We start from the raw sequence: 15,602 nt of genomic DNA, 5'->3' as shown, positions 1-15,602 counted from the left end.
TCCGCCCTGCACCTCTGGTCCTTCTGTCTCAGGGTCCTCCCCCACTTTCTGCTGGTTGAGGCGCCGCTGGCACTGCCACCCCCTTGCTTTCTGTGGCAAAGGGGAGCCCCTCGCCCCCGTGTCTGCACCAGGCTGAGAAATGGCCAGGCCCATTGTGGCGCAGAGCTGAATGGCCGGCAGACGGGGGCCGCCGCGCCCCAGGGAGAGGCCGGCTCCGGAGGCCATTGTGGAAACCCTCGGCCGCCACCGTCTTGCAGTAATCAATCTGATGGGATTAGGGTCAGGGCGACCCTAATCGTGTCAGAGGTCATGCAGCCTTTGTGGCTGGCCCACAGGACGCCTGGCCACCCCTGCTGAGGTGGCCTCGCCGACAGAGCTCAGCAATGCCTGCAGCCGGGGTGTCTGCGGCCAGGGTGCCTGCTCCTGTGAGCGCTGAGCCCCCCCGGAGCCCTGAGCACCTCAGGGTGCAGGGTGGAGCCTCTGAAGGAGCACTCGTGCTCACAGCTCCCCTCCAACTCCCTCCCCATCTGCCAGGCTGGGGCTGGGGGCGCAGGTGGTGCACCCCAGCAGCCAGCTCTTGGGGCTGGGCACTGAGTGCCTGCTCCCCGGACCTGCTCTGGCGACGGGGAAGCATGAGAGGAATTTTGAGTGGAGGAGGAGGCTGGTGCTCCAGGCTTATCGGTCCCGCAAGGCCCCGGGACTGCCCACAGGCTCGCCTGAGCTGGCCCACTCCCTCCTCTTGACCCCGGCAAGGGGAAGGACGTGCTGGGGAGGCTGGTCCAAGGGCCCAGGGAAGCAGCGGACATGTCAGGAGACCGGCCAGACCTGGGCCTTGGAGGCTGGCCCGAGGAGACTGCTGGACTGGCCAGGGAGCGGGCTCTTGGTCCTGCGGGCATTTCCCCTGGAGGAGTGGAAAGGGGACGGAGGGGTGAGGGAGGCCCAGGGCCCCAGGGAGGCCAGGCCACCGCGGTGGGGAGCATGGCAGGGCCAGCCAGAGGAGCAGGGCTGGGGGCCCTGCTGGGGATGGGGCAGGCTGGGGGAGACCGGCTGCCCCTCCTGCCCCTACCCACGTGTGCCTGCTGGCCTCCCCTCTGCGCGTGCAGTGGCCGCCCTGACTCACCGCTCCCAGGGTCTGCAGCGACCTGGCCCCAGGCAGCAGCCTGGGCTGGGTGGGCCCGCAGAGCCCCGGGGCAGGTCCGTAGTGTCCGTTCTCAGCGCCCAAGGCGGTGCCCCTGGTCAGCCTGGGACAGGGCCCACGTGTGCCAGCCTCTCCCGGGCCTCCGTGGGGGCCGGGCGGGGCGCGGGCCTCCGAGGCCTCCCTGGGTGTCCCCTGCCTGGGGGGCGGCCCTGACACCCACGCCGGGCTCAGGAGGGCCCTGGAAGCGCACCCCCATCCAGGTTGTGACCTCTGACCCCCATCGGAAAGTGTTTCGCTTCGGGAGGGGGCTCTGCCGGCCTGGCGCCCTCCCCGGTATATCATTAACTTCCCCAGTGGGAGGGGTGAGGGGCCAGGACAGCCGGACACCCCGCCGCGCCCGGCTCCGAGCACAATATCCCCGCCACGACGACAAGATTAAGCACAAGAGAAAAGCGAGGGGCTGCGGGCGGTTCACACGCCCCCGGGGCCGCCCGGCGCCCTGAATAGCGCGCGCCCCTCCGCCGGCCGGGCGCGCATACCTCCCGGTTGCTATGACTGGCTTGCCATGGCCTAATCGCCGACGAGGGGGAAATTCATATAAAATATCGCGGGCCATTGTGGGCCTAACGCGGCGTGACAGTGGCGCACAAAGCCGGATTCATTAGCCCCAGCAGGTAACCGGGCCGGGCGCGGGTGTCGGGGCCGGCCTGGCGCGGGTGCATTCCGCTCTCAGGTGGCTCCGCCTTTGTGCCCGGGATTACCGAGCGGCCGCCGGGAGGGTGGGCCGCGGGGGGCGAGGCCTGTCGCGGGGGCCAACGTCCCGCCGCCCCCGCCCGGGCGAGGCCGCCGAGGAGGCCGCTCGGCAGGCCCCGGGTGGACGCTCTCCGGCGGCCACGGGAGACGGGACGCAGCGTCGCTGGCCCGAGGGCCCGCTCGCCTGTGCGAGGCCGGCCACCCCGAATCTGCCTGCCGTCCCCTCTGCTCCCCAACGCCAGGTGCCCCAGAGGGCGGGGGCCTGTGTGCCGGGGCCCTGGCCAAGGCCTGGGCTCTCCAGGCCCTACCGGGGAGGTAGGCAGGAGAGGCACCCCAGGGGACTCTGGCCTTAGGGAGGTGCTGCCTCCACCCTGGGCTCCCCAAAGGCCCCGCCAGCAGCGTCCACAGGCACACACTCCTCGCCAGCACCTGGGGAAAGACTGGGCCTGGGCAGGGCCGGCCAGCCTGTGGGTGGGGCTCCGTCCCCACAGGGCACCCAGAGCGGTCCCTGAGGGTGGGGCCCTCCCCAGGCAGTCCCTGCAGCGGCTCAGCTTGGAGATGGGCCCCGAGGTGACAGGAGGCCTGCCCCTCCCAGCCTGCTCCTGCTGGTGCATGGGCAGCGCCTCCATCTGGCCTATGGTCAGGGCCCTGCGGAGGCACAGCCTGGCCAGCGGAGCAGTTTCTGAGCAGGCATCTGCGCAGCTCCCAGGGAGCGGTCACCAGAGTCCCAGAGCCGGGAGGCGGAGGGGACAGATGGCATGTGCCTCTGGCAGGGAGGTGGTGGGGAGGCCCGTCACAGGCGCTGCGTTAGCCTCGGCGGGGACATTTGACCTGTGGCCCCCAGCACCACACAGAGGAAAGGCCTAGAGCCAGGCCCACCGGGGACACATCAGAATTGCCTGGGCACCCTTTGCAGAGCGCCCACCCCAGCCGTGCCAGGCAGTCCCTGCAGAGCCTCCGAGCGCCACCAGGCCCATGCCCAGACGCTGGTCACCGCCAGTGGCCGCGCCTCAACACCGTCCCCTCCCAGGAACTCCTACAGGAACTGCCCCCCGGGCTCGGCCACTGGGCTCTGGCTCCTCTGGCAGACTCACCCCAAGGGCCTGCCCAGCAGGCCGCAGCGCCCCCCTCTCTCCAGCATGCGTCCTGCTGGTGACTAAGCAGTTTCCAGCTCTCCCTGGAGATGCGGTGCCTCCCACAGGCGTGGTTGCCTCCTGTGTGAACAGGCGCAGGATGCCTGCCGCGCTGCCCACCACTGGCTGGGGTCAGGGTCTGAGCCTGTTCCTCCTCCGAGACTGGGGGCAGGTGGGGGTCACCTCCTCCCTCACCCCCCGGAGACCTGGCAAGACACCATCCTCCATTTAGGAGGAGCTGCCCCTGCATCCCTGAGCCCTGCATCAGGAGCCCCCCATGGGAGGCCTGTGGTTGGGGTACCGCTCAGGACTCGGAGTGCGCTCTGACTTTCTCTTTTTCTTTTAATTTTTTTTTTAAAGATTTATTTATTTATACGAGCACTGGGGACAGTCAGAAGCGCGGGAGGGTGAGAGAATCCACCAGAGCCAGAGCGGGGAGCAGAGCAGGCAGAAGGACCGAAGTACACTGCCGAGGGAGCAGCGGGCGGCAGGAGAGGTCTGCGCGCCATGTGGGACCCTCCTCCGGTGGCCGGGGAGCAGCCGGGGGTCGAACTGGCGCTGTAGAGGCTGCGGGCAGCTTCACAGACCAGCGCTCAACCGCTGCGCCACCAGGGGAGGCCCATGGTCTGACTTTCTCTTTGGAAATAGTTGTAGACGCGCAAAAAAGCCAAGGCCCCAGAGCCCGCTCCCCAGCCCCCTCCCGGGCAGCCTCGCACAAACCCAGCTGCACCTGTGAAAAGGGAAACACCCCCCACCCCCCAGCACACACTAGTGTGACTGATCCCGCCGGCCTGTCCCTCAGCTCCCTCAGCGCCTGGGGGGCCTTGGGCTTGTGTGACATTTCCTGGCCTTTAGGTGCAGGCTCCGCAGGTCCAGTGAGGGCCTGAGGCGGGAGGGGCATGGCCGGGCCGCACCCCACGCCCCACCCCCGTGCCAGTCTGGGGGGGGTCTCCCTGCCTGCACCCGCTGCGTCTGTGCCTGCGCACCGCTGATGCGCCTGCACGTGGCCTGTTCAGGGGGTTCTCTGTGACTGCAGGGCCTTTAGGTCACCCTCGACTGGGCACTCGGGTTTCTCCTCCAGGAGCCTAAGGCCTCCTCCTCTGGCAGAGGGAATGGAGGCCCGCCGGGGAGGGACCTCCCAGGCCCGCGCCCAAGCTGTTCCCCTCCAAGTTCAAGGAGGAGCCCCACCCCTACCCGCCACCCCTCAAGTGTCTGGCAGCCGGGGTGGTTCGCCCGACCCTGCTCAGAGCCCGCAGTCCCCAGTCTCCTCTCCCCTCCATCTCCCGGGGCCGAGGGGGCTGCCGGAGGCTTCTCCTCGGGAGCTGGCCTTGCTTGTGGGGACAGGCTGGAAGTGACACCCACCTGGGGAGACCCCCACAGCCTGGGGAGGGGCAGTCTGGCCCCCACACAAGACAAAGTAGTGCAGGCCCCGGCTGGGCCTGCAGCGTCCTGGGGAGGTGGCTGCTGCCTGGTCTCCACAACGGGGGGCTTTGAGGGGACAGTCCTGGGCCCGTTCAAGGCAAACTGGACGGGGAGGTGCAGAGAACCAGACCCACGCTGCCCCTCTGCCCTGTCCGCAGCCACCCGGGAGTCAGCCTTCGTGCACGCCATCGCCTCGGCCGGCGTGGCCTTCGCTGTGACGCGCTCCTGCGCCGAGGGCGCGCCTGCCGTCTGCGGCTGCAGCAGCCGCCACCAGGGCTCCCCGGGGGCCGGCTGGAAGTGGGGTGGCTGCAGCGAGGACATCGAGTTCGGCGGAATGGTGTCTCGGGAGTTTGCCGACGCGCGGGAGAACCGGCCTGACGCCCGCTCAGCGATGAACCGGCACAACAACGAGGCGGGGCGCCAGGTGCGTGTGCCCCTCTCCCGGGGTCCAAGCCCACGCTGGGGTGGGGGGCGCCACAGCCCTGGGGAGCCCGGGGTGCTCAGGGAGAGCCGTCCAGCCATGCCTGCATCTGGGAGCCGCCTGCAGTGGGATGTGGTTGGCTCCCTGAGGGGTGGGCTGGGGGTGGAGGGCCTGCAGAAGGGCTGGGGTCTGCTTACTGCCCAGCCCCGGCTTTCCCACAAGGTGACACGCCCACCTGGGGGTGGCCCTCATGGGTAAGGGGGGTGAAGGCTTCCCCAGGCCTCCTGCAACTTGGGGGGAGAGGCCGGCACGGCAGTGGGGACTAGGCCCTGGAGAACGGGCAGGGGGTGAGCTGGGTGCAGTGGCTGCGGCCTCAAGAAAGACCCAGCTGTGGTGATGGGAGGGCATGGGGGGGCGGGGGCAGAGAGCCCCCAGGCCACCTGGAGGGCAAGGCTGAGCTGAGTCATTGTGCACAGAACAGGGAGCCCAAGACAGAAGAAGAGGGTGGGCCAGCACACCATGGCCAGCGTGGCCTTGCTGAAGTGCAGGGCCAGTGGGGAGCGCTCAAGGGGTGCCACAGGCAGGAGCCGCATGTGTAGGGACTGGGAGGGGTCCAGCAGGCTGAAGAAGGGGCAGGAGCAGTCAGCTTCTGACACAGAGAGCAAGGCAACTCCGGCTGACTGCCCTGTGAGAATGTGTGCTCACCTGTGCCCACCTGTGCTCACCTGCTCACCTGTGCCTACCTGTGCTCACCTGCGCACAGAGCCGGGTTCCCACAGGGAAGACGATGCAACACAGAGGGAGAGTTGCTCTTCGTTAAACGCTTCTCAGCCTGCTGGACACCAGATGGAAACCTCACAGCACACATAAACCAAGCACAAGGCTACAGGGTTGGGCCAACCAGAGCTATGTGTGGAGGAAATGAGAGATCTCTGTAGCCCTGGGTAGGCAAAGGCTTCTTAGGTAGGTGGAAAAAGCACGGTGAAGGCAAAACACGGCAACATGGGCCGTATGGAAAGGAGGGACAGCTGTTCATAAACGATATGGATGGACGTCCACACACGTCCACATTCCAACAAACATAAAAGCTACCATAAAAAAGAGCTCTGCACACGAGTGAGGGAAAGATCACCCAGTAGAAGAACTAGCTGAAGGGTGGAGAGCCGCTTCACAGAAGATGTTACAGGGACCCCTCTCCCTGCCCTGTAACAAAGACAGCATAGACATGGCGCGGCCCGGGGCCAGGTGCCGGATGTCCTGGTGGCCAGGGGACCGCCCGCACCTGTGCCCTGCGGGGCAGCGCCCGGGGGCGTGTGGGAGGCTGAGGACAGGGGCGAGTTTGCCATGCTGTGCACTTGTGACGTGTGAACTTTTTAACATACATGCCACACGATACCTCTGTGAAATGATTTTGAGTGTCAAAGGGCTGTCCTGACAGTGCGGAATTAGCTGGCCTCGGAGCCTGGTGCCTGTAACAGATGCCCAAGCAGTTTATTGACCAGAGCAGCACAAATGCCGGGTTGCGCTTCCACAGCCTCAGGGAGCTGAGGTGCTACCTCCAGAAAGCCAGCCCTCAGGCCAGGCTGGCACCCTGAGGGCTGAGGCACACCCAGAGGCAGGCCTGCCCTGGGCCAAGTGCAGGCCAGAGGGGTGCTCCGAGGGCGGCTGAAGGGGCCACCAGCCAGACCCCCTCCCTGCGGGAAGAGGCAGACAAGAGCCTGTGAGGAGGTGACCCTTATTCAGACTGAAGTTCTTGTCCATAAATAATTTTCAGACACACACCACATCCAACACGCAATCAAAGACACCTCATCATGTGAGCTGACGAGCAGCAGAGCCACAGCAGCAGAGCCTGGCGCTGGTAGACACAGTTATTGTTCTCACAGATGGTGTGAAAAATATGCCCGTTCGTCAAGTGAAAACGCAAGCTGGAACATCTCAGCCGGGAATGAGGATCACGGGAACGCCCAGGAGGCAGGTCTGGGGAGAGCCACAGGGCAGGGCAGAGTGAAGAGCAAGGGGCTTCCTGGACGTGGGCTTTCCCGCTGCACCTCCCGACTGCTACTCAGTGACAAGAAACTAATTTTAAAACCAAGAAAGAGACTCTTGAGAACATGGCAAGCAGACGAGGTGACAATGGCAAGAAAATTTTGAAAGTTAAAAGCAGATAAATGAGTACTTGATGTCTTGGTTGGCCCCAGAAAGCTGAGTCTTAAGCCAATAGAGGAAAAATCTGAGAACTCACCCAGGAATTATGAGTATCAGGTGTCTTGAGAACTGGAGGTAAACATGAGGCTGGAAAAGGAAGATTTGTAGAGGTCTATGCGAAAGGCAGGTTATAGCCCAGCTCCTCTGTCCAGGGCCTCTCTCTGCTCCTCTCTTCTGGAGAACATCTGCGGGCGTGTTCTCCGAAAGAACAAAGCAGGGGGTTCTGGACGCCACACACAGTGGAGGCCGAGGCTGCCCTGTTGAAAATGGGCGCCTTGGTATGCATTTCTCTTTCTAACCTCCAAATGCCCCGAGCCAAGGTTTCCCCGGCAAATCGGATTAACCCAAGAGAGGAGCTGCTAAGCTGGGAGTCACCCAGCGTGACCTCATGGCCTTTGCATGGCAGAGGCCCAAGTCAGCCAGTCCCTGCCATGCACAGGAGCTTCCAGTGAGCCTGTGTCTGTTTTTTTTTGTTTTTTTTTTTTCTATTTTAACTACTTTATAGAGGCATGTTTTTTATTTATTTGTTTGTTTGTTTGTTTGTTCTGTTTATACATGCACTGGGTACAGCCAGAAGCGCGGGAGGGTGAGAGAATCCACCAGAGCCAGAGCGGGGAGCAGAGCAGGCAGAAGGACCGAAGGACACTGCTGAGGGGAGCAGCGGGCGGCAGGAGAGGTCTGCGCGCCATGCGGGACCCTCCTCCGGTGGCCGGGGAGCAGCCGGGAATCGAACTGGCTCCACAGAGGCCGCGGGCAGCTTCGCAACCCAGCGCTCAACCGCTGCGCCACCGGGGAGGCCCTGTGTCTGTTCTTAAACAGGAACAGGCAGCCAAGAGTGTGCCACCTGTAAAGCCTCCAGCAACCACAAAGAAACAAGCAGACAAAACATTATAAAGGGAGATGGAAATGTCTGTAACTGTCACTGTTTAGAAAACATTCAGAGATTGGGCCCCCCTGGTGGTGCAAGGGGTTAAGCACCGCACTGTGAAGCTGTCTGCAGCCTCTGCAGCATGAGTTCGATCCCTGGCCGGCCAGGGAGCTACCCACATGGTGCAGCAGACCTCTCCTGTCTCGTCCGCTGCTCCCCTCAGCAGTGTATTTCAGTCAGTCTGCCTGTTCTGCTCCCCACTCTGTCTCTGGTGAACCTTCTCACCCCCCTGCACCTCTAGCCTGTACCCGTTTTTGTATGCATAAATAAATAAATCTTAAAAGAAAAAGAAAACATTCAAAGAGGAAAAAATAAAAGAGGCCTTAGAAATTAAAACTAAGATAGCAGAAATAAAATCTCAACAGAATGATTGACACACCCTTTCCTCAAAGTGAGAAGACAGAAAGATGGAAAATAGGAAAGATTGGAAACCAGGGAGTCTCTGTGAGAGAGAGAGAGAGAGAGAGAGAGAGAGTGGTGAACTGAAGAAGAGGAGGTTGGCAAAGAAACAGGCAGGACGGTGCCAGCAGCCCACAGGCCTCAGACCATACGACCGTAAGTGACTGGAAGACAAAGAGGAAGATCCAGGTCCATTCCTGTTGTCCTGAAATTCACAGCCTGTGACAGAAACTCTCAGGCTTTCCAGGACAAGGTGTAGGTTTCATGCAAAGCACCACCAGTTGAAAATGGTGTCAGTGTGTCCAAGAACAACAGTGAAAGCTAGAATGAAACAGAGAAATGCCTTGAGAAGTTTGAGGGAGGTTTTGAAGCCAAGAAATTTATACCGAGCTAAACCAGCCACTAAGTGGAATCCCAGAAACGTGAGCATCAGAGGCGGCATTTTAGCTCCATGAGGAGCGTGGGGGCTGCCCCCTGGGGCTCAGGGGTGGGGCCAACAGCCACTACAGTCCCAACTGAGGCAGATCCCTTTGTTCTGCCCCTGCCCCCCCAAATAAGGAAGGAAAGAGAACCTGCCCTGGGGAGAAATACACATGCTGGCCAGGACCCTAGCTCGAACAGCCTTATTCCCTTGCCCTGCCTCTTCTCCCCACTCCCCTGCAGTCCTTACGCCGAGTTTCCTGGGCCCTGCAGGTGCTGGGTTCTGGTCAGGGCCATCAGCCATGCCAGCCTGCACTGCCCCCCTCCTACATGCTTTGTGGGGGTCAGTGACATGTCACCTGTTTCAGCCTTTATACCTTTGCTGGCCCAGGAGAGTTGGGAGGTCCTGCCATCTGGGGATTTTGGTTGGCCAAGGGAGGCACCAGCGTCCTGACCCTGGGGGAAGAGGGTGCCTCAGGTCCAGGAGGGGCACCCACTCAGCCTGGTGTCCCTGGAGGCCTTCAGGTGGCACAGCATTTGTGGGGGGCCTGGGGCCAGACTGCAGGTGGGCAGGGACCCCTGGCAGGTGGCTGCAGAGTGGCAGGCAGCCCTGACCCCTCCTCATGCTCCCACAGGCCATTGCCAGCCACATGCACCTCAAGTGCAAGTGCCACGGGCTGTCGGGCAGCTGCGAGGTGAAGACCTGCTGGTGGGCACAGCCCGACTTCCGTGCCGTTGGGGACTTCCTGAAGGACAAGTACGACAGCGCGTCCGAGATGGTGGTGGAGAAGCACCGTGAGTCCCGCGGCTGGGTGGAGACGCTGCGGCCACGCTATACCTACTTCAAGGCGCCCACGGAGCACGACCTGGTCTACTACGAGGCCTCGCCCAACTTCTGCGAGCCCAACGCCGACACTGGCTCGTTCGGCACGCGCGACCGCGCCTGCAATGTCAGCTCTCCGGGCATCGACGGCTGCGACCTGCTGTGCTGCGGCCGCGGGCACGACGCGCGCACCGAGCGGCGCCGGGAGAAGTGCCGCTGCGTCTTCCACTGGTGCTGCTACGTCAGCTGCCAGGAGTGCGCGCGTGCCTACGAGGTGCACACCTGCAAGTAGTGTGCGCCTGCGCAGGGAGGGGGCTGCGGGGAGGCGCTTCCTGTCCCCCACCGCTGCTCTGGGGCCCCGGGGTGCCCTCCCCCGGCGCTCTGGCCTGATCCTGACCCCAGAGGCCCGTGACGCTCCACCCTCAGCCTGGCACCAGCCAGCGCCCTCCCAGGATGCCCCCCTGGGAGAGCTTCCGCCCCATAGAGCCCCAAGACCCAGCTCCACCTGGCTAGGTGGAGGGTAGGCCGAGCGGCGGGGTCAGGGCCCTGGGACTGGCTCTGCTTTGACCAGCCTGTACGAGGGCACGTGAATCCTCTCTGTGACTGTTGGGGCTCTCTCCCCCTCGTCCTCCCCGTCTTCACACATCCAGCCGCTCCCCATCCTGTCCACACACAGGAGCGAGGCTGTGCCCCCAGCCCGTTCCCCATCCTGTCCACACACAGGAGCGAGGCTCTGCCCCCAGCCCACCTGTGCCTCCTCCCTGCCCACGCCCACCCACAGCCCGAGGGGTCTCCCTCCTGCTGGCGGCCAGGACCGCCAGGGCCCTCCGGCCCTGGGCTGCGGGGCCAGCTGGCCCTGGCCTTGTCCTGTAGCCTCAGGATGGTGCAGGGCCCACTTCGCCCGCCCGCTTGCCCAGCCTGACAGCCAGAGACCCCTCTGGGCCCCTCGGCCAACGCCCACAGGCACAACCTGCCAGGTGCAGCTGCCCCAGACCTCGCCTCACTCAGCCTCAGCCACTGTGAACCTGCCGGCCCCAGACCCCATCCAAGGAAGCCCCAGGGCAGGCAGGCCACGGAGTAACCCCACGCCCTGCAGGCACCCGCCTTCCTTGGCCCCGGCCCTGTGTTCTGGTCTCCGAAGTCTCTGCTGCTGCCCGCGCCGCACACTGGACGGCAGCCGTGGTCTCTGCTCTCCTTTTCTTTCTGTGAAAGAACACTTCCGTCGCAGCGCGTGAGTTTCAAACACTGGGAAAGTAAAAACAAAAAGAAGGAAGAAACAGACCAGTCAGTGGGTTGTGCTGGATGCTTGGTGGGGGCTGGTGGGCTCCCAAGGCGGGTGCCCCAGGGCCATGGCAGCGAGGAGGCAGACGGCAAGTCCCTCCAGAGGCCAAATTCCAGGGAAGCAAGTGGACAGCCCCGGGGAGGAGGGAGGCTCCTGCGGTGTGCGGGCAGGGGTGGGGGGGGGGGGGGCTGCCGGCTCCGGCTCCAGTGGGGAGCAAAGTGCGTGCAGCAAGAAGCAGGCCGTGGCAGCCCCAGGGCGGGGGCCCCAAGTCTGGGCAACAGGAGGTCAGGCCAGTTGGCCGCAGCCAAGTCCCCAGGCCGGCAGCCCTCCGCGAGCTGCGCTGGCAGGCCCTGGCAGTGCTTTGAAAGCAGTGGGGTGTGGCTTCCCTTGTGGGGTCCCCCCTGGGCCCCAAAAGACACCCGGAACCTGGAAGTGGGTCTCCTCCTAGCCTGGACTCCTGCCTCTCAGGGGCCAGCCTGCAAGTCCCAGCCGGCGGCCAGCACGGGGGGTGGGGGATGAGGAGATCCTGCGGCTGCAGAGCCACTGCCTGAGGACCCGCGGGGGCTCCCTGCCTGGCCCTGGGCCCCCACACCCACCGCTGACCCAGCGCGGGGCCAGACCAGCCAGGGGCAGCAGCCTCCAAGTGCGGGTCAGCATCCCGGCCACCACTCCTGCCCTGCGGGCCCCCACCTGCCCTTGAGGTCAGACCAGAGCCCCAAGTCAGGCCGCCTCGGGTCTGTGGGGTAGGTGGGGCGTCCAGTCTAGACAGAGCCCCCTAGAGGGCCTGGGAGGAGGGGCGGGGAGCTGCCTGGTGCTGGAGTGGTGGGGGGCAGCGTGGGGGAGGGGAAGCAAGGCAGGGGGTCCTGGGCTGCCATCTCCCCCAGACCCACTGGCTGCACCGATGGCCAAGCCCCTCTGAGGCCAGGGCTGGTGGGCACTCGGCATGGCCCCACATTGGCTCCCTCTCCTCTCGGGGCATGTCTCGGGGTTCAGGGCTCCCCTGCCAGGCTCATCCCTCCTGGGCCGGGCGGGTGCAAGGCAGCAGTTGGGGACCCTGCCTGAGCAGCCCCGGAGGGGTGCGTCTGGGAGCGACAGGTGCCGTGACCCGGGTGCCCGCAAGCACCTCTGAGTCAGGGCTGTGCCTGAGACACCCTAATTGGCACCTCTGGGGTCCGGGTGCAGCTCCGCAGATGAAAGGGCCGCGGAGACGGCGGGGCGGGCGGAGGGGCAGGCGGAGTGCGGGGGGCTGGGGCAGCTGGTGGGGAGGCCCGCTGCTGTCTGGCCCGTCCACCTGAGGACCCTGACACCCAGCCCCGTCGAGGGGAGGGGCGGGGGCCCAGGCCAGCTCAGGCTGCAGCCAGGCAGACACCCCCGGGGCAGAGCTCCAGAGTGGGTCAGGCGGTGCCCCGGGCCAGGACGGCCGCTGCAGTTGACAGGGAGGCTGTCAACTGGGGAGGCTGAGGTGATGAAACCCCGACTCCTGGCTGGCTGCAAAGCCCCTCTGGTGCCGGCCCTGCCCCCCATGTCCCCAGGACCCCAGCCCACTCGACCCCCCTCAGAGGAGGCCTCCGGCTGCCTGGGCCCTCAGAAGCCCTCGCTGGGGGGTTTACAGCCGCTGCCCCTGGGGAGAGGAAATGGGCCTGGCTTCGCGGGCAGTTGAGAGCGGCAGGGACAAGCATATTAAAGGCCCGGAGGTTGCAGGCCCCTCCCCCGCCCCGCCAGCCCCTGAAATCTCACACCCTGGGCCGGGCTTTGAAGTCCGACTCTGGCCCCCCGCCCACCTGCCCTTCCTCTCCCGGCTCCTCCGCTGGGCCCTGGGCCCGGTGTCCTCTCCTGCAGGGGTGCGCTGAGCCCCCAGAACCTCTCCGGCCTGAACTCCCAAGGCAGCAGGTGCGGAAGGCTCCTGGTCCCCAGGGTTCCCCGCTCCCCCACTGGGCCAGGGGTCCGAGCCCCCCAGTGCCCACGGCCCCCCAAGAGCTCCCCAGCCTTGGCCTGCCCGCCCGCCCTCTGTGGGGTGGGAAGGGGGAGTGCGGGTTCTGGGGCGCCCCATACTGAGCCTCTGCCCTCTACCCCAGCAGCCTTGGGGAGCAGGACTCAGGCTCCGTGAGGTGCCCTGAACTCCAGGACAGTGAGGCTGGTCAGGAGGGCCAGAGGCTGAGCGGGGTCCCTTCCAGAAGGAGCCTGGGGCAGGGGAGAAGCTTGGCGTGGGGTCCCACACCCCAGGTGCCCTCTCTAGGGACTGGGGTGCTCAGAAACCAGGAGTCCAGCGGGCGTCTGGCCCGGGGTTGGGGACAGCGGTCACTGTTGGACATCAGAACAAGGTTCGTGGGTTTGGAGGTGCTTTGGGGAGGAGACGCCCTGGCTGTGAGAAGCCAAAAAGATGTGGGGCAACCCGGAGAGGCCGCCTGTCCCCTCAGTCCTGACAAGGCTGTCTGGCTGCAAAGGCCCAGTCAGGGGGGCCCGGACTACCCTGGGGCTGGAGACACGGCCTTCGGGGTTGGCCTGAGCGTCCCCATCCCCTCCGCTCTCCCCACAGCAGCCCCGCCAGCCCCCTGCTCTCTGCTCGGGGTGCCCTCCCCTCTTCCCGCCTGCTCCCATTTCCCTGCGGGGCCCCAGTTCTACCCACACAGCCCCTCCGTCCGTGATGCCCAGCATGGGACGTGCAGGGCCGGGCAGCACACCCGCCCCTCCAGGGTGCCGGCCCCCGCCGGCCTGCCTGCCACCCTCCAGACCAGGCGAGGCCAAGGCCCAGGCCGAGGTCCTCCCACCTGTCAGCTGAGGCCTCAGGCTGCCCCAGCCTGCTCCAGTGTAAACTGGGGAGGGGGTACACTGAGCACTGACACTCCCTTCTCCCCTCCCTCACCCCACCTGGTGACCTGGGCCTCTCAGCCACCTCCTGGGGCCCCAAGAGGGCGCCTGCCCCCACCCTTGGCCGCCTACCGCTCTGAGGATCGGCCCTGGGATGCCAGGCCCGGCAGTGCCCAGGCACTGGGGAAGCCCTAGGAGGCCCCGCCTGGAGCTGCCACCCCCGGCCTGGCAGCCGGGACAGGAGGGCTCAGAAGGTGCTAATTGATGTTTAGCTCCGGCTGCTCCTTGTTCACATCTCTCTCTCTTTTTTTTATTTGAGTCCCTGGAGCACACAGTAAACAGTCATTTGGCTCTGGGGGCCTTGCAAATTGGCGTTTATGGTGTGAGGACCCAGCCTCGTCCACCCAAACAGGGGCTGGGCGGGAGGGGCGGGAGGGGCGGGAGGGGCGGGAGGGGCGGGCGGGCCCTCCCAGCCTGGCCTGGCCCTGGGCCCGCACCCTCCGGGGGAGAAGGCCAGGGGCTGCAGCTTCACCCAACACTGGGCCACTTAGGGCCGAACCTGCAGCCGGGACCTGGGGGGCTGGCGGGGACGCTGTAGTGGATCCAGGAGGGCTTCCAGGAAGCAGCCACGACAGTGGAGCCAGAGGCCTGTGCCCTGCGTGGTACGGCTACTGGCTCCCCAGGCCCTCAGCCCCGGGGAGAGCAGGCCTAGTGGCCCCCACAGCAGCCAGCAGCAGGCCCTCCCAGAGGGTGCCTGAGGGCTGGTTGCAGGCCCGGGCGACAGCTGGATGGGCTCCCCGGGACAGGACTGCCCTGACCGGTGGCTCCTCCCCGGCCTCTGTGTGGAGAGGTGGCAGCCCCTGCAGCGCCCCCGGGGGGCCTGCAGCCAGAGGGTCCCCAAAGCACATGGGCTCCTGCCACCAGTGCTCCCTATTCAGGCCTGGGCGAGAGCCCCAGGGATCGGCCCGTACCAGCCATCCTGGCCACACAGCAAGGCTTCCGCTGCCCCCACCTCCCCAGGACCTGTCCGCCTGGCTCTCGAGCTGGGGCCCCTTGGGCTGAGCAGCAGGCTCTGAGCCGGAAGGCGAGACAGGAAGGGGCACCTGCCGGGTCAGGCGGTCTCAGGGGAGCAGAACTGGGCTCCTCTCCTTACCCCCTCCGCCCCAGCCCCAACCCCCCTCTTGGGCCTGCCCCTCACCCTGCTGCGCACACACCCTGCAGGCCCATCTGGCGCTGGGTTGCAGAGGAGGAGCTGGGAGTGGGGTCCTCTGGTGCAGTGCCCCTTGGCCGTCCATGGGGCTGCCAGCCAGGCCCCCTCTGTGCGGGGCCAGCTGTCTCGCCCGTCCAGACCTGGCTCCCATAGACAAGCCTGCAGGCTTTGGCAGGGCAGTTGGGGGCACCACCTCTGGCCCCACTGGGCTGCCTCCAGGTGCTCTGAGAGTGGCTGGTATGGGCTTGGCTGGCCCCAGCATGGTCCCAGAGGCTCCCTGTGCGTGTCCACCCAGCAGCCAGCCCCACCCCTGCATCGGCGCCCGAGTGGCCCTGAGGTCGCTGCCCCAGGTCCCAGGATGCAGCTCCTGCAGGGAAACTGAGGCGGGAGGAGGGCAGGCCCTCACCCGCCAGGCTTGCCACCGGCTACAGGAGGGGTCCTGGTGCTGGGAGCCTGCGGGAGGGCGGCGTCCAGGAGGACAGGCTCTGGGCCAGGGTCCGGGTCAGCCTGAGGTCAAAGGTGGGCTGGGTCTGGAGCTGGACTGGCCCACCGCTTGCTCGCCTCGGGGCCTGTTCTGCGTGGACACAGCCCCTCAGGGCTGCAGGCGGGCACCTTCCCGGGTCCTGGACACACGGGGGGGCCCTGGGGTTGCAGCGG

The 15,602-nt window shown here is 65.6% G+C and overlaps 1 protein-coding gene across 1 annotated transcript; it reads left to right on the top strand.

The window, feature by feature from the left end:
- Positions 1-335: 335 nt before the first annotated feature.
- Positions 336-11,188, top strand: LOC119251000 (protein Wnt-3a-like; the record flags this gene model as incomplete). The annotated part of the gene is made up of 4 exons (XM_037518525.1): positions 336-425; positions 4,605-4,870; positions 9,458-9,938; positions 11,163-11,188. Coding segments are annotated over 3 exons (836 nt in total), but the record flags the coding sequence as incomplete, so codon positions are not given.
- Positions 11,189-15,602: the final 4,414 nt, after the last annotated feature.

Source organism: Talpa occidentalis, unplaced genomic scaffold (genome assembly GCF_014898055.3).
Source record: "Talpa occidentalis isolate TD23 unplaced genomic scaffold, MPIMG_talOcc4v2.1 talOcc4.195, whole genome shotgun sequence".
NCBI classification, from domain to species: domain Eukaryota; kingdom Metazoa; phylum Chordata; class Mammalia; order Eulipotyphla; family Talpidae; genus Talpa; species Talpa occidentalis.
The sequence above is the reverse complement of the archived record's forward strand: the minus strand, read 5'-3'. Positions and strand labels throughout refer to the sequence as shown.